General features: G+C 35.6%; 1 protein-coding gene across 7 annotated transcripts in view; it reads right to left on the reverse strand.

Moving 5' to 3' along the window:
• PDS5B (PDS5 cohesin associated factor B) overlaps positions 1-19,799 on the reverse strand; it is a 140,843-nt gene that overhangs the window by 56,924 nt on the left and 64,120 nt on the right. For all 7 annotated transcript variants that reach the window (XM_046664643.1, XM_046664642.1, XM_046664646.1 and 4 more), the window contains 2 exons: positions 14,645-14,750; positions 10,590-10,750 (listed from right to left, as the gene is read on the reverse strand). In XM_046664643.1, the coding sequence (XP_046520599.1) occupies positions 10,590-10,750; positions 14,645-14,750 (267 nt within the window). The remainder of the gene's footprint in view (positions 1-10,589; positions 10,751-14,644; positions 14,751-19,799) is intronic.

Here is a 19,799-nt window from a genome sequence, read left to right on the forward strand (position 1 = left end):
AAATATTTTTTCAGCAAATAGATTTTTAAAAATTTAATCCATCAATATTTCATTTACGACCTGGCATTAGTGTCCTTTTCCCCACAAAAAATGGAGTTACAGAAATGTACTGGTTACAAATATTTTATTAATTCATTTTATATATTTAAAATCTTAGATAAATAATGTATCTTTGACTCATCTGGAGTATATGTAAAATCAAGATAAGGAGACTACATTAATTTTTCTTTCCAAAACAGGCAATTTAATTTTTCCTCTTTTCTTCGTTAAATATTATACTCCTCCACCCACTATTATAGGGTTGCACATTTCTTGTATACTTTACTTTTAGGTCTTGCTACTCCTACGATATTTTCTAAATGGTTGTTGGTGGTATATGAGGAAAGCTTTGGATTTTTACATACTTATTTTGGCTATCTTGTTTTCAGTCGTTTTTCAATTGATTCTCTTGGATTTTTCCAAGAAATATGATAACTTTGTTTCCTCCTTTCCAACAGTTGTACCTCTTATTTTATTTTCTTATGTAATTATATCATGAATGCTTCTAAAACAATGTTTAAATCATGGCAGAGAGCATATTTTCTAATCTTTTTTTCTAATTTCACTGGGCATGCTTCTAGTGTTTTACTATATGATGGTGCCTATTGGTTTAAGAGATATTTATTATGTTATGAAGGCATTTAATCCTATTATTGGGCTTAATTATGAACAGACTGTTTTTTGGTTTTTTTTTTTTTTTCAAATCAGAGCCCTTTTAGCATCTATCAAAACGATCTATTGGGGCTGGCCCCAAGGCCAAGTGGTTGGGTTCACGCGCTCTGCTTCAGCAGCCCAGGGTTTTGCAGGTTCGGATCCTAGGTATGGACGTGGCACCACTCATCAGGTTATATTGAGGTGGCGTCCCACACAGCACAACCATATGCACTCACAACTAGAATATACAACTATATACCGGGGGCCTTTGGGGAGAAGAAGGAAAAAAAAAGAAGATTGGCAACAGATGTTAGAGCAGGTGCCAATCCTTAAAAAAATCTATTGTGTGCCCTTTACTCACTTATATAATGAATCATAACATGACTAATAGGCTTACTAATACCAACCCTCTTTGTATTCCTGAAATTAACCACATTTGGCCATAGTATATTTTTATTATACCATAGTAAACTCTCTTTTTGCCATTACTTTACTTACAATCTTTGCATCATTAGTAAGATCTGTCTTAGTTTTCTTTAGGGGGATATCTTTTATCAGGTTTCAGCATTCCTGTTAGTTATCTTGGCTTTATAAGAAGTAATCTGAAAGCTTTCTCTTTTTTTCCTATGCTCTGAACATTTAAAAAGAATTAGAATTCCTGATTTCTTATAGCATTGAAATACCTCCTGTAACACACGTTTAGTGGCCCTTTTTATTAGAGGGTAGTTTTCTCAATTTCTTCTATAATCATAGCCTACAGGTTTTTTTCTTCCCTCTTCTACAGCCAATTTTTTTATTCATATCATCCTTTAAAAAAAAGAGACAGGTTTTCAGATATCTAAAACATAAATATAGCCACAACTAAAACTAAATACTGAGAAGAAAATGGTGAGAAAAAAACCAATCAGACACAAGCAAACATCGGAGACAAGCAAACAAGAAGAAAACAAAAGTAGGACTTAGGAGCATAAGCAAAACTGAATGCCAAATGGATAAGCATACAACTTGCTAGATCAAGTTACTTTGCAATAAAAAGGGAATATCCTAAAGAATATCCTTCATTTGCCCTTACACACAATTTGGCTAGTTAGGAAATTCTTGGTTACATTCTTTTTGTCCACCAAACTCTCTAGATGTTGAATCATTAACTTCGGAAATCTCATGTGGTTGAAAAGAAGTCAGTCAGCTTCATTACTTTTCCATCGTACATGACCTACTGGGTTATTTTTTTTTTTTCCGCTTGATGTTTCTGAAATCACTTCTGTAATCCCTGAAAATTCAGTAAATTCCATCAGGATATTCTCCTAAAACACGAACCCTCTTGATCTCCAGATTCATGTTCTCATTCATTCTAAACAGTTTACTATTTTTTCTTAATATTGTCCATTTCCCATTATTCTGCTGTCTTCTCCACAGAAACCAATTATGGCTTTTCACTATCTACAATTCATTCTCTTTAACTGCCTTCATTTCCTTCCCCACTCTCTCTACATTTTATGCAATTTCCTCAAGCTCAACATATAGCTTACTGATTACATTTTCTATATTGTTTAACTCTGCTCCTGGTTGCTTGTAATAAATTGTATTCTATAATGCAAATATGTTTCTGCTCTTTTTTATCCTTAGCTCTGCGACTTTCCTTTATATATTATCTTATTTTTGCTCTTTGTTTTCCCAGACGTCACTTTCTGTTTGACCTTCTTGGCAGTTTAGAACAACTATCTAAAATTTTCTTTTTTCCTAGAAAAATTCACTTCTTCCAAATAGTGCGTATCAGCTATCTTTTGAATGCTAAAATATCTGCATGGGTTTCATGTTTGTTAAATTATTTGTGTTCTGTTAATTCATCTCTGGATAAGAGAAATTATCTCTGCTTCTGCCATTTAAACAACAATGGAGATAGTGTCTCCCTGAAGGGTGAACATTGAACACTTCTCTTAAAAAATCAACATCAAAGGTCTTAATTCAGGCCACATTTGCTTAATCAGCTGGCTAAGCAGCATGGAGGGAGCTGGGACTAAAGTTACTAAGTCCTTCATCTCTGTATAATTTCTCTCCACGTCTGCTGAAACCCTTCCATGATGAGAGCCAGTCCCACTTGGACTATGGCTATATCCTATACTCTACAGAGACTCTTGGTTTTGGCACATCTGTCTTCTTTGGGGTGAGCCAGACTCCTGAGAGACAAACTGAGTTAGAACGGAAGCCGTAACTCACTCTCATTTTTTGTTTAGTGGGTCAGTGCCTAATTTTTCCTGTTCCTATAAAGTTTGTAATAAGACATTTGCCTCATGATTCTACTCTAAGCCTTAACTCTTCTAAGCTTTGCTCCTCCTTTGAAGGAAAACAGGTCAGCCTCTCCCCCAAAAATAGTATGATCACAAAGTCTCTCCTTTAGTTCTATTACAGCTGAAATTAGGTTTTCCTTATTTCTCTCAAAGCCTGAGAGAAACTAGCAAATGACAGAACACTATATATTCTCTTATACAACTGATTCAGGGAAATGTGTATCAACTGTCAAAGTTCTCACATTCAGTTCAGTTTAAATGGTATATCTAGCACCAATTCTGTCTAGTTTGTGGACAGAAACTAGACAGTAGCTCTACTTAGATACATTTTTCTTTTGGTTTTTTTGATATTTTGGTGAGATCAAGGCAAGATAATTTAATAAACATTCACATATTTCTATCATTTTTCCTCAAAATCAATTAACCCAATTTAATAATTTAAACATAAAAATCTGTGTATATATTTTATCTCCTGGAAGACATATACTATGAGCTACTTCATCAAGAACAGTGTGTGCGCACAGCAGATATTCAATATCAGTTAATTCTCCTCATGAGAGACATTTGAAATATATTCAGCATATAACTCAAAATTTTAAACACTTCAGTTCCATATTAAAGTAGCACATGTTTTTAAATGTCTTCTGTGTTCTAAAATGTCCATCTTTCCACCTTGCTCTCATAGTTCTCCTAAAACTATACCAATGTTTCTCTAAAATATAAAGGGTACTAGGAAAGATAGTTTAGAATGGAAATAAAAACCCCTAGCAAATAACTCAAAGTAAAACTTGTTCAAAGCTCTAATTAAGAAAGGAATTGTGCCATAATGGATATGGTACCATAGCCATTGAAGACAAACAGATCTAAATTGAAATCTTCACTCTTGCTAGCTATATGGCGTAGGACCAAATGAACATTACATTCCTCATTTAGAAGATGAGGATAATTCCTACACTTTACTGAACTGTTGCAAGGTTTAAATGAGATAGTATAGTAAGTGACCATTCAGTAGAAGGTATAGAGTTATATAGTGTGTGTGTATGTAAACATCTCTCTCCAAACTGTGATCTCCGATCTGGATAGGAGAGTCACAGCACCATTTCAAAGTGAAGTTCATGCTTTGAGCTCCTCTAAAACTTAAGATGTCAGTTCTAAACAATAAAGTTTCTTACTCCTGACACAGAGAATACTGTTATAAAATTCTGGTATGTTTCAATTATTATTTAAATAATGCCTTTATCCTATAAATCAATAGTTCCTAAGACTAAGTTCACACAAACAGAAAAGAACAACAAAATGTGTACCCGAACCTCTAAAAGCTAGCTTTGTTCACTCTCTTTCTGAGGAAGAAGGCCATCAGCAAGTTTTCAACATGAAGAAGACTGTTATCCCAATCACAACTAACGAGACCAGTAGCTAAACCAGAATTAATAAAGTAGAGGTAAAACAAACCATCAATAATTATGGCAATATTAGGACCAACTGTCATATACGCTCTCCAGGAACAGGGAGGAGAGATGCATATAGAGAGGTAAGCAGGGATCCATAAAGAATGAAGACTCATTCTCTTGTGCTATTATAAATCTTGAACAATAATCAACCACTATTAGAGATCCCTAGGGTAAGAGGAGAATTCCCCATTCTTGGAAATACTGGAATGCATAAAAAATTCCACTGCTGGTAAGATGATTATTCCAGGCTTTCCAGCTTCCCTCTATGTCAAATAAAGCACTGATGCTGAAAATTTTCCATCCAATACCCTTAATCATAGAGGAAAGTGAAGAGTGGTACAGATAAACCTGGTGAAATTCCTCTGGAATTTCCCATTGGACCTTAAATCAATGTAAATTGTTTTTCCTATGCCATAATATGCCGAGGAACTGTTTTACTATAAAATTGTTATCATTACAATCTTTAAGCAAAATTGACAAATCAGAAAGAAAGGCCATGTTCACGCCACATTTTCATGAATCTCCTAAAATACCAATCAATGCTTTCTCCGAGAAATGTGAATCTAAACTGAACAGTATAGACTTAAGATAACCTAGACATTATTTCCTCAAAACTTAAAAGATCCTGGAGTGACGTCAACAACATCGCCGAGGGAGCTCTTCCCTTAGTCTCTCCCAACTAAGACACAACAAAAAGGACATTCATAAACCAACAGAGAACATTCACACAACACAGTAGACGTCTGAGAGATCCACACAGCCATACGTCTGAATGTGGAGGTGCTGGATCCTTCAGGAGGCAGTGGAAGGAGATAAGGGGATCTCCTCTCACTCCCCAAACAGCAGCAACCTAGGGCACCAGACCACATGCAGCAGCTGGCATGTGACTCAGAGGAGAGGGGGGAAAAGGCAGCCCTTCATAAGAACGGCTTCATTCTTGGAGTTGCATCCCAGCCCACGAGAACACTCCACATGGAGGAGACTAGGCAATTGCAGAGGCCCAGGGGGGCAGACAGTGAGTGCAGAGCAGGAGTGCAATAACAAACTCACAACACAAAATGGAATAAGTTGTGACAACAGCACCTTAGATGAGGAAGAGGAAAAGGATGGAACCTACTTAGACTAAGGAAATAGGATGCTATCAGAAAATGGACTACCTCATCTATGAGATCTTTTATACAAACCTCTCACAGTAACCACTAAACAAAAAATCAGACAAGAGACACAAATGATAAATAAAGAGAAAACTGAGAAAACCATCATAAAGAACCACCAGACTGAATTAGCAGTCAGAAACACACAGGACAAGAAACATGGGAAATACAGAACAAGTGGAAAACAAACGATAAAATGGCAGCATTAAGCCTCATACATGAATAATCACTCTAAATGCAAATGGACTGAATTCTCCAATCAAAAGACAAACAGTGGCAGGATGGATTAAAAAACAAGACCCAACAATATGCTGCCTCCAGGAAACACATCTCAGCTCTAAAGATAAACACAGCCTCAGAGTGAGGGGATGAAGATGATAGTCCAAGCAAACGGCAAACAAAGGAAAGCAGGTATTGCCATACTTATATCAGACAAAGTAGACTTCAAGATAAAAAAGAAAATGCGAGACAAAGGGGCGGTATGTAATGATAAAAGGGACATTCCACAAAGAGGACATAACATTTATAAATACATGTGTGCCTAACACAGGAGCACCAAAGTACATAAAGCAACTACTAACAGACCTAAAAGGAGACATTAACAGCAACACAATAATAGTAGGGGACCTCAACACCCCACTTACATCAATGGATAGATCATCCAGACAGAAAGTAAACAAGGAAATACTGGAATTAATGAAAAACTAGACCAGATGGACTTAATAGATACATATAGGACACTCCAGCCAAAGACAGCAGAATACACATTTTTTTCCTAAGTGCACATGGAACATTCTCAAAGAGAGACCATATGCTGGGAAACAAGGCAAACCCTAATAAATTTAAGAAGATTAAAATAATATCAAGCATCTTTTCTGACCATGAAACTATGAAACTAAAAATCAACTACAAGAAAAAAGCTGGGAAAATGACAAACATGTGGACTAAACAACACGCTACTGAACAACCAATGGATCGCTGAAGAAATAAAGGAGAACTCAAAAAATATCTGGAGAGAAATGAAAATGAAAATACACCATACCAACTCATATGCAATGCAGCAAAAGCAGTCCTAAGAAGGAAATTCAAAGCAATATGGGCCCACCTCAACAAACAAGAAAGATCTCAAATAAGCAATCTTAAACTACACCTAACAGAACTAGAAAAAAAAGAACAAATAAAACCCAAAGTCAGCAGAAGGAAGGAAATAACAAAAATTAGAACAGAAATAAATGAAATTGAAACAAACAAACAAAAAAAATGTTAGAAAGAATCAATGAAACTAAGAGCTGGTTATTTTGAGAAGAAAAACAAAATTGACAAACTCTTAGCTAGACTTACTAAGAAAACAAGGGAGAGGGGCTGGCCCCGTGGTTGAGTGGTTAAGTTCCGACGCTCTGCTTTGGCGGCCCAGGGTTTCGCTGGTTCGGATCCTGGGTGCAGACATGGCACCACTCATCAAGCCATGCTCAGGCGGCATCCCACACACCACAACCAGAAGGACCCACAACTAAAAATACACAACTATGTACCAGGGGGCTTTGGGGAGAAAAAGGAAAAATACAATCTTTAAAAAAAGAAAAAAAAGAAAGAAAACAAGGGAGAAGGCTCAAATAAATAAAATTAGAAACGAAAGAGGAGAAGTTATAAAGGATACCACAGAAATACAAAGGATTGTAAGAGAATACTATGAAAAACTATGTGCCCACAAATTGGACAATCTTGAAGAAATGGACAAATTCTTAGATTCACACAACCTCCTAAAACTGAATCAAGAAGGAACAGAGAATCTGAATAGACCAATCAGAAGTAAAGAGATTGAAACAGTAATCAAAAACCATCCAAAAAGTAAAAGTCCAGGACCAGATGGCTTCCCTGGAGAATTCTATCAAACATTTAAAGAAGACTTACTACCTTATCTTTCTCAAAATATTCCAAAAAATTGAAGACGACGGAATACTTCCTAACACATTCTACGAGGCTAACATCACCCTGATCTTAAAGCCGGACAAGGACCATACAAAGATATTGGCTGATGAACATAGATGCAAATATCCTCAACAAAATATTGGCAAACCAAATACAGTAATACATTAAAGGGATCATACACCATGAACAAGTGGGATTTATACCAGAGACATAGGGAAAGTTCAACATCTACAAATCAATCAATGTGATACACCACATTAACAAAATGAGGAATAAAAACCACATGATCATCTCAATAGATGCAGAGAAAGCATTTGACAAGATCCAACATCCACATATGATAAAAACTCTCAATAAAATGAGTATGGGGGGCCAGAATAGTGGTGTAGATGCTTAGCTTGCACATTCCACTTTGGCAGCCCAGGATTCGCCAGTTCAGACCCTGGGTGCAGACCCACACACAGGTCATCAAGCCATGCTGTGGCAGCATCTCACACAGAAGAACTAAGAGGACATACAACTAGGATATACAACCATGCACTGGGGGCTCTGGAGGGAGGAAAAAGAAATGGATATAGAAGGAAACTATCTCAACATAATAAAGGCCATATATGACAAATCCACAACCAACATCATACTCAATGGGGAAAAACTGAAAGCCATCCATCTGATAATAGGAACAAGACAAGGGTGCCAACTCTTGCCACTTTTATTCAACAAAGTACCAGAGGTTTTGGCCAAAACAATTAGGAAAGAAAAAGAAACAAAAGGTATCACAGTCAGCAAGGAAGAAGCAAAACTCTATTCGCAGACGACATGATTTTATATATAGAAAACCCTACAGAATCCATCAGAAAACTATTAGAAATAATGAACAACTACAGCAAAGTTGCAGGGTACAAAATCAACTTACAAAAATCAGTTGGATTTCTATACTCTAGTAATGAACTAACCGAAAGAGAACTCAAGAATACAATCCCAGGGGCCAAACCTGTGGCCAAGTGGTTAAGTTTGCACACTCCACTTCGGCGGCCCAGGGTTTCGCTAGTTCGGATCCTGGGCACAGACATGGCACCATTCATCAGGCCATGCCGAGGTGTCATCCCACATAGCATAACCAGAAGGACTTACAACTAGAATTTATAACTATGTACTGGGGGCTTTGGGGAGAAGAAGAAAAGAAAACAAGATTGGCAGCAGATGTCAGCTCAGGTGCCAATCTTTAAAAAACAACAAAAAAAAGAATACAATCCCATTTGCAATTACAATAAAAAGAATAAAATATCTAGGAATAAATTTAACCAAGGAGGTGAGAGACCTATACAAGTAAAACTGTAAAATATTACTAAAAAGAAATAGATGATGACATAAAGAAATGGAATAATATTCATGCACATAGATTGGAAGAATAAACATAGTTAAAATGTCCATACTACCTAAAGCAATCTACAGATTCAATGCAATCTCAATCAGAATCCCAATGACATTCTTCATGGAAACAAAACAAAGAATCCTAAAATTCACATGTGACAACAAGAGACTCCAAATAGCTAAAGAAATCCCGAGAAAAAGAACAAAGCTGGAGGCATCACAATCCCTGATTTCAAAATATACTACAAAGCTATAGTAATCAAAATAGCATGGTACTGGTACAAAAAAAGAGAGACACAGTTCAACGTAACAGAACTGAAAGCCCAGAAATAAAACCACACATCTACAGGCAACTAGTCTTCAACAAAGGAGCCAAGAACACACAATGGAGAAAGGAAAGTCTCTTCAGTAAATGGTGCTGGGAAACTGGACAGCCACATGCAAAAGAATGAAAGTAGACGATTATCTTTCACCATACACAAAAATTAACTCAAAATGGATTAAAGACTTGAATATAAGACCTTATAGGCAGTACAGTCTTTGACATCGGTCTTAGAAGGATCTTTTCGAATATCATGTCTACTTGGGCAAGGGAAACAAAAGAAAAAATAAGTAAATGGGACTACATCAGACTAAAGAGCTTCTGTAAGGCAAAGGAAACCAGGGACAAAACGAAAAGACAAACCACCAACTGGGAGAAAATACTTGCAAATCATATATCTCACAAGGGGTTAATCTCTAAAATATATAAAGAACTCATACAACTCAACAACAAAAAAAACAAACAACGCAATCAAAAAACAGGCAGAGGATATGAACATTTTTCCAAAGAAGATATACAGTCAGCCAACAGGCACATGAAAAGATGTTCAACATCACTAATCATCAGGGAAATACAAATCAAAGCTACAATGAGATATCTCTTTACACCTGTTAGAATGGCTGTAATTACCAAGACAAATAACAAATGTTGGAGAGGATGTAGAGAAAAGGGAACCCTCATACACTGCTGATGGGAATGCAAACTGGTACAGCCACTGCAGAAAACAGTACGGAGATTTCTCAAAAAATTAAAAATAGAAATACCATACAACCCAGCTATACCACCACTGGGTATTTATCCAAAGAACTTGAAATCAGCAATTCAAAGACACTTATGTACCTCCATGTTCACTGCAGCATATTCACAATAGCCAAGATATGGGAGCAACCCAAGTGCCCAACAACTGATAAATGGATAAAGATTTGGTATACATACACAATAGACACAGCCACAAAAAATACAAAATCATCCCATTTGCAACAACATGCATGGAACTTGAGGGTATCATATTAAGCAAAACAAGCCAGAGAAAGACAAACACCATATGATTTCACTCATATGAGGAAGATAAACGCATGGACAAAGAGAATAGATTAGTGCTTATCAGAGGGGAAGGAGATTGGGGAGTGGGCATAAGGGGTAAAGGAGCACATATATATGGTGACTGACAAATAACAATGTACAACTGAAATTTCACAATGTTATAAACTAGTATGACTTCAAGAAAATAAAAGAAAAAAAAGAAAACCATGATACATTCAGTTGAATAAATACTAACATTCCAAATAATAAATAAATAAGCTTAAAAGATTCCAACTATTACATAAATCAAGAAACAGTAAATCATCTTCCAGAATATTCATCAGAATAAATAACTTACGATCTGATGTGTGGAAAATCCTCTTCAATTTTGCTTCCTGTGTTTTTGAAAATTTGGAGTGCAGCTTCTGCTACTTTTTCATCATCCATTTTCAGACAAGCCAGGAGAGATTCAAATGTTTCCGCAGAATGAAATGAGATTGGATGTGTAAATGAGAGTACCTAAAAAGTAAGTCATGAAAAATGATCTGCAAATACTTTTCATATTTTAATATAAATCCAAAATATTACATATTAGAAATACTACAAATCAAAGTAAATACAAAAATAATTACACTACCAAGTAAATGAGGACAGTATAAATAAAATTTTTAAATGTAATCAAATATATAACAAATATTCTTTTGTAGGTAGACTGTATGATCTGAAGAAATCATTTCTTTCCAAATTGAAATTACATATTAATATAATTCTACTCAAGATAATTTGGATTTTGGTTAATGTTTGATTTTTTTTTTTTGGAGGGAGATGAGGGTAGGAGAAAAGGAGACGAGAGAATTATACAAAATATCTCTATGCTTCTAAATAAAGGTCATTAGAAGAGACTAGCTAATAACATTTTTCGAAAAAAGTAATCTAGGAAGGGGGTAAAATACCAGATAGTAAAAGATATTATAAGGTTACAATAATCAAATCAACATAGTACTAACACCAGAAGAAACATAAAACAGAAATAGCAAGGCAATAAACAAACCCTAGCATACATAAGAACTTAAGAGTATACAGAGTGTAAAAGACTATAAAGAAGGCAACAGAAAGTAAGAGTGGATGGGATTTTTAATTAATAGTCATGGTAAAACTGGGTAGTTCTTTGGAGAATATCAAATTAGATCCTCCCCCATGACACACACTTTGAAAAATTTCAGATGGGTTATGTTTCAAATTTAAAAAACAAAAAAATAAAATCCCCCGAACATAAGATTTTTTAAGCTTAAAATAAACAACTGGAATCAAATGTGGAATGTAAAAACAAGCAAGTAGTAGAAAAATATATTATGCATAACACCATACATGTAAGACTAAGAAACAAGAAGAAAAATAAGCAATGCTAGAGATATATACATAGACATGGATGGTAAAAACTATAAATAATGGTAAGAAAATAACAAATCCAAAATTAAAAACAGTTACATCTGTGGGATGCAAGTGAGGGGAAAAAACTCACTCAGGGAACTTCAACAGTATTGTTCATACTCTTTTTACAGTCGTGTGCTGCTAAACAGTGTGGATATTTCTGAGAAATGTGCTGTCAGGCAATTTCATCTACTGTGTGAACATTGCAGAGTGTACTTACACAAACCTAGATGGTATAGGCTACTACACATCTAGACTATATGGTACTAATCTTAAGGGACCACTGTCATACATGCAGTCTGTCATTGACTAAAACATTCTCATGCGGCACGTGATTGTAATCTGAGTTAGTATTCTAGTTACTTTTCACTAGTATAAATTTTATTATGATACTGTATAACTTACATATCACAGAGCACATTTTACTTTTTTATATATCAAATATGTTCTAAAGAAAACGCAAGGGAAATAAAAAGCTCACTTAAATCAGTTAAAAAAACAAAAGACTGAGATGTCAGTAGAAAATGAACACAAGATAAAAATAATGAATTCACCATAGGAAAAACACTAATGATTAACATATGGAAGGTATACCCCACTAGTAATAATTACGCCAATTAAAACTATTTTTGCTTATTGGATTAGCAAATCTATTAAAAGTTTACAATACTCCATGTCCGTCGAGATAGAAAATAGGTACTTAATACACTATTGACAAAATTATATATAGGTACAATTTCTCTGTAAAGAACTTGAAAAGGGCCATTCTCTTTGACCCAGTAATGCCCTTCTAGTATTAAGAAAAAGATATTAGAGGAAGAGATCTTAGATATATTTATCTTGGAAGTGATTATAAGAATGAAATTAGAAAAATCTAAATATCCAACAACAAGAAAAGAGTTGGGAACACTATGACACACCAAACATGGACTAATCACCATTTCAAAACATAATACTCATTATTGTTTTTACTATGAGCCAGACACTGTACTAAGAAATTTTTGTACAAGACTTAATTCAGTCCTCTGTGAAATAAGTACTATTATCATCTTCATTACAGATGATGAAGCAGAGGTAATTAACTTGCCCAAAAGCATACATCTAGTAAACAACGGGCAAAAATCAGATCTGTTTTTGGACACATTTAAAAACATTGTCTTAAAAAACACTGAGAGAGGCCGGCCCCGTGGCCGAGTGGTTAAGTTCGCGTGCTCCGCTTCAGCGGCCCAGGGTTTCACCAGTTTGGATCCTGGGTGCGGACATGGCACCACTCATCAGGCCATGCAGAGGCGGCGTCCCACCTGCCACAACTAGAGCGGCCCACAACTAGAATATACAACTATATATCTGGGGGGGATTTGGGGAGGAAAAGAAGGAGATTGGCAACAGCTGTTAGCTCAGGTGTCAATCTTTAAAAAAAAAAAACCGAGAGAAATCCCTATAATTTAATAAAGAAAAATAGTCAAGATACTAAATTTTATCTTCAGTCTCATCTCAACTATATATGTGTGCATTTTTTTAAGGATTAAAAGTAGTATTCCATTGTATATATATACTACATCTTCTTTATCCATTCATCCATTGATGGGCACTTAGGTTGTTTCCAAATCTTGACTATTGTGAAAAATGCTGCAATGCACATAGGGGTGCATATATTTTTTCAAATTAGTGTTTTTGTGTTCTTTGGATAAATACTCAGAAGTGGAACAGCTGGATCATATGGTAGTTGTATCCTTAATATTTTGAGGAATCTCCATACTGTTTTCCATAGTGGTTACACCAGTTTAAAATTCCCACAAGCAGTGTACGAGTGTTCCCTTTTCTCCACATCCTCTCCAACACTTGTTATTTCTTGTCTTTTTAATGGCAGCCATTCTGACGGGCATGAGGTGACACCTCATTGTAGCTTTCATTTGCATTTCCCTAATAATTAGTGATGTTGAACATCTTTTCACGTGTCTATTGGTTATCTGTATATCTTCTTTGGAAAAATGTCCCTAAGTGTCCATCAATGAATGAATGGATACAGATGATGTGGTGTGTGTATTTATACATATACACATATGTGTGTGGGGGGGGGGGGCCACTACTCAGCCATAAAAAAAAAAAGATGAAATTTTGCCATTTGTGACAACATGGATGGACTTCGAGGGCATTATGCTAAGTGAAATAAGTCAGACGGAGAAAGACAAATACCATATGATTTCACTCATATGCGGAAGAGAAAACAACAACAACAACAAACAAACACATAGACAAAGAGAACAGACTGGTGGTTATGGGAGCGGGGGAGGGTGAAAGGGGTAAAAAGGCACACGCATACAGTGACAGATGGCAATTAGACTTTGGGTGGTGAACACAATGTAGTCCACACAGAAACAGAAATGTAATGATGTAAAACTGAAATCCACCTTATATTTATATAATACTATAAACAAAGATTACTTCAATAAAAAAAGATTAAAAGAAAAAAGGAAACTAATGTTTACACATTACATATATATAATGTATATATATAACTAATGTATATACATTAATGTATATACAATATAACTAATGTGTATACATATAGGCTTATGAATGTTTTATTCTTTACATTTTCTAAGTTGTCAACAATTAACTGATATTTTTAGAATCAGTAAAAAGCAGTAGCATATTTTAGCTAACAAAAGATAAAATGGAGTTTCAGGAAGATTACGGCTCCTTTTGTGGTACGGTTAGCACTTTCTTTGCTCACTAATGAAACCTTCAAATTATAATCCACTACTTTAATATAGTTAATACTAGACTATCTTATACAATTTAAATCTGAAAATATTTAGCTTACTTGTTAGAATATACAATTTTTAAACTACCTACAACAATTGAGAAAATTTTACTCTAGGCTCTATAAACTTAAGAAGCAAATATCAAGAAAATATAAACTATATATGTTTAACAGTTATCTAATTAGGTACTTAATTTCATCTTAAGCATATTTACCTTAAGCAGCTCAAGGCCTGCCCTGATAGCTTGATCAGTAGGAACACCCTCATCTTCATCATCTGCTGTTCCATCTATTGATTTGTTCACCTGCTTAATAAGAGCACTAAAGTATGACAAAAAAAAAAATTGTCATTTTTTAACTGTCCTTTATTAGCAATATGTAATAAAAACAATCTTGAATATTTTCTATAGAGACCACATCAAAACCATAACAAATTTCCTATTAGCTGTTTCCCAAACATTACTGCAAAACAAAAAACTCTAACACACGCATATCTTGTTTTATTGTGCTTCACTTTATTGAGTTTCGCAGATACCACTTTTTTTACACACTGAAGGTCTGTGGTAACCCTGAGTCAAGCAAGTCTGTCTGTGCCGTTTTTCCAACAGCATTTTCTCACTTCATGTCTCTATCATATTTTGGTAATTCTCACAGTATTTAAAACTTTGCCATTATTATTATATTTGTTATGGTGATCTGTGATTGCCATCCCTGGTGGTCTGGTGGTTAAGATTCGGTGCTTTCACTGCCACAGTCCAGGTTCGCTTCCAGGTCAGGGAACCACACAACCTGTATTTTGCTTGCCATGCTGTGGTGGCTGTGTTTACTATGATACTAAAAGCTACACCACCAGAATTTCAAATACCAGCAGGATCGCCCATGTGGATAGGTTTCAGCAGAGCTTCCAGACTAATACAGACTAGGAAAAAGGACCTGGCCACCCACGTCTGAAAAAATTGGCCACAAAAACCCTACGAATAGTAGCAGAGCATTGTCTGATATTGCACCAGAAGGTGAGAGGATGGGGCAAAAAAGTCCAGGCAGGGTTCCAACAACACTAACGACGATATGCCATCAGTGATCTTTGATGTTTCTATTTTAATTGTTTTGGGGTGCCACGAACTGCATCCATATAAGACAGCAAAGTTAATCGATAAATGTCGAGTGTGCTGACTGCTCCACTGACCAGCTGTTCCCTGTTTCTCTTTCTCTCTGTGGGCCTCCCTATTCCCTGGGACACAACAATATTGGAATTAGGCCAATTAATAACCCTATGGTGGCCCCTAAGTATTAAAGTGAAAGGAAGAGTTGCACACTGCTCACTTCAAATCAAAAGCTAGAAATGATTAAGCTTAGTGAGGAAGGCATGTCAAAGCTGAGAAAGGCCAAAAGCTAGGCCTCTTGTGCTAAACAGTTAGCCAAGCTGTGAATGCAAAGGAAAAGTTCTTGAAGGAAATTAAAAGTGCTACTTCAGTGAATACACGAATGATAAGAACGCAAAACAGCCTTACTGCTAACGGGAAAAAGGTTTAGTGGTCTGGATAGACGATCAGACCAGACACAACATTCCCTTAAGCCAAAGCCTAATCCAACGCAAGGCCTTAACTCTCTTCAATTCTATGAAGGCTGAGAGGTGAAGAAGCTACAAAACAAAACATGGAAGCTAGCAGGGGTTGGCTCATGAGATTTAAGGAAATGAGCCATCTCTATAACATAAAAGTACAAGGTGAAGCAGCCAGTGCTGATGTAGAAGCTGCAGTGAGTTATCCAGAAGATCTAGCCAAAATAATTCCTGAAGGTGGCTATACTAAACAGATTTTCAATGTACACAAAACAGCCTCATGTTGGAAGAAGATGCCATCTAGGACTTTCATAGGAGAGGAAAAGTTGATGCCTGGCTTCAAAGCTTCAAAGGACATGCTGACTCTCTTATTAGGGACTACGGCAGCTGATGACTTTAAGTTGAAGCCAATGCTCATTTACCATGCCAAAAACCCTAGGGCCCTTAAAAATTATGCTAAATCTACCCTGTGCTCTATAAATGGAACAACAATGTCTAGATGATAGCACATCTGTTTACAGTGCGGTTTACTGAATATTTTAAGCCCACTTTGAGAAAAAAAAGATTCTGCTCAGAAAAAGATTCCTTTCAAAATATTTGCTCCCTGACAATGCACTTGGTCACCTAGGAGCTCTGATACAGATGTACGAGATTAATGTTTTCATGCCTGCTAACACAATAACCATTCCACAGCCCATGGATCAAGTGGTAACTTCGACTTTCAAGTCTTATTATTTAAGAAATACATTTCATAAGGCTATAGATGCCATAGAAGGTGATTCCTCTGATGGATCTAGGCAAAGTAAATGCAAAACCTTCTGGAAAGAATTCACCATTCTAGATGTCATAAAGAACATTCAAGATTCACGGGAAGAGGCCAAATAGCAACATTAACAGGAATTCAGAAGTTGATTCCAACCCTCATGGATGACTTTGAGGGATTCAAGACTTCAGTGGAGGAAGTAACTGCAGATGTGATGGAAATAAAAAGAGAACTAGAATTAGAAGTGGAGCCTGAAGATGCGACTGAATTGCTGCAATCTCATAATAAAACTTTAATGAATGAGGAGTTGCTTCCTATGGATGAACAAAGAAAGTGGTTTCTTGAGATGGAATCTACTCCTGGTGAAGATGCTGTGAATGCTGCTGAAATGACAACAGAGGATTTAGAATACTACATAAACTTAGTCAATAAAGCAGTGACAGGGCTTGAGAGGACTGACTCCAATTTTGAAAGAAGTTCTACTGTGGGTAAAATGCTATCAAACAACATTGCATGCTACAGAGAAACCATTCGTGAAAGGAAGTGTCAATCAATGCAGGAAACTTCATTATTGTCTTATTTTAAGAAATTGCCGCAGCCACCACCCTGATCATTCAGCAGCCACCAACAGTGAGGCAAGACCCTCCATTAGCAAGAAGATCATGACTCGCTGAACGCTCAGATGATGATTAGCATTTTTTAGCAATAAAATATTTTTTAATTAAGGTATGTACATTGTTTTTTTAGACACAATGCTATTGCACATTTAACAGACTACAATATAGTGTAAACATAACTTTTTATGCACTGGGAAACCAAAATATTTGTGTGACTCGTTTATGGCAATATTTGCTTTATTGCAGTGGTCTAGAAGTGAACTGGCAATATCTCCAAGGTATGCCTACAAATATTTTGAGACAGTTCTCTCTAAAAAGAGTATTTTCCCTTGTCCATGAAAATAAAGTCAAAATGTTATTTGATTTGCTATCTATTAATTTTACTTTTGCTTTATTAGCACTATCTATATTGTTATTGTTGTATTTTCCACAGAAGGCCTATACCCAAACACATGAATGATAGATGTTTTCTAATTATCAAAATACTTGACTGCTCCAGAAAGTAGAACACTGTATACTGGAATAAAGGATAAATGACAACACTAAGCACTTTCAAACTTTACCAAATATTACTGTGTGTCAAACACTATTGTAAGAGCCAGAAACACAGAGGCTTGCTCCTGAAATGTGTAAAAATACCTAGATAACAGACATACAATAAAACTGCACTAGAACATTAGAATGGATCAAAAAGGAAACACACTATTTTCAAATTTTCTTCTAAAAACAAGGTTACATTATTTTAAAAGAAACATTTGTAATGCAATGTCAATTATCTAAAATAGTCGCTCACACTGATAGGGTTTTTTTTACCAAAAAAAAAAAACCCAAAAATACCAGGTTAAAGACATAGTATGTATCAAAATACAAGAAAATTGAATTATTCAATGTTCCTAAAAGTGTTTAGTAGATCTATGTTTCTACAAAAATATTATGTATCCAAACTTAAGGTAAACCTAGGAGTCAAATGCATCCGTCTCCCTTGCAGGGTCTTCTTAAATTATCATCCCCTTAACAGTTGGTATCTTTGAGGATGTTTCCTCTCCTTTTCTGCCCATTTTCCCTGATTAATCGATTCTCATAACTCCAATTATCTCCCAAAACATCTTCAGCCTGAATCCTCTTCCCATATTTTCAGCAGCCCTAAGGTTTTTTACCTACATGTAACATAGGAATGAAAAATACAACATATCCAAAATTAAACTCATTATTTTCTTCCATGACTACAAGCGTGAAACACTCGGTCTAGTGAGAGAGGGCCAAAATTAAGTAAACAAATACATGAAAAAGATAAATCAGGAACAATAAGGACTAGAAAGAAGGCCAAGACAAAAAGTGAAGTTCTCTAGCCAGGATAGTCAGAAAAAAGCATTTCTGAAGAAGTACGATTGAGCTAATAACCAAAGAACAAGGGCCAGTCAAAAGATCTGTGAGAAGAAGCATCAACCTGGAAAATCAAAGAGAATCAATTGAGAAACTATTAAAAAATACTAAGAGTTCAGTGAGGTGACACTAACAAAAAACTAAAGAATCAATACTACTTTCCTATTAGCCAAAGCCGCATAAAAAATACAGAGAGGGGAAAATCTATTCACAATAATAAGTCAAAATATATAAAATAACTAGGAATAAAAAGTTTTAAGTGCACAGAATCTATATGTAAATTCTAAAATTATATGAAGGGAGCATAGAGATTTGAATAATCAACAAATATTTTGGTAAGATGGAAACACAGTATCACACAAATGGCATTTTTCACTAAATCTATAAATGTCTCAGGGGAACACAACTTAATGCGGAACAAAATTCAACAGATACATTCTATGGCCCATCTGGAAAAATTAATTAACATTTTGGAACAGCCAATAAATTTTAGGGGAGGAGGAATGAAAGAACTTTCTCAATGAAATAAAAGTGTATCGAAAAAACCTCAAAGACAAAGGAATCAAAGCAAAAGTCCATTAAGAGTCCAAATCATACAGGAATTTATGCTATAATAAGCGAACACTTCAAATCAAATTAGAAGGAATCAATTTTTCAATAAATGGAGTTGATACAAGCTATCATATGCTTTTAAACAAGTATGGATCTCTTCCTCCATCTTACGCTAAAATCAATTCCAGACCAATTAAAGATTTAGATGTAAAAAAACATAACCACCTAATGATAACAAAGACAGAAAGAAACCATAAAGGAAACAATTGATAGATTATAATTAAATCGATCTATAACTTAACGTTTACTAATGTCAAGCACAAATTTAAAAGGCAACTGAACTAGATTCAAAGCCTTATTTTATAAAGCACTCTTATCAGTAAGAAAAAGAGGGGCTGGCCCGGTGGTGCAGCAGTTAAGTGCGCACGTTCCGCTTCTCAGCAGCCCGGGGTTCGCCGGTGAGGATATGGCACTGCTTGGCACGCCATGCTGTG

This window comes from Equus quagga, chromosome 6, assembly GCF_021613505.1.
Source record: "Equus quagga isolate Etosha38 chromosome 6, UCLA_HA_Equagga_1.0, whole genome shotgun sequence".
Taxonomy (NCBI): Eukaryota; Metazoa; Chordata; class Mammalia; order Perissodactyla; family Equidae; genus Equus; species Equus quagga.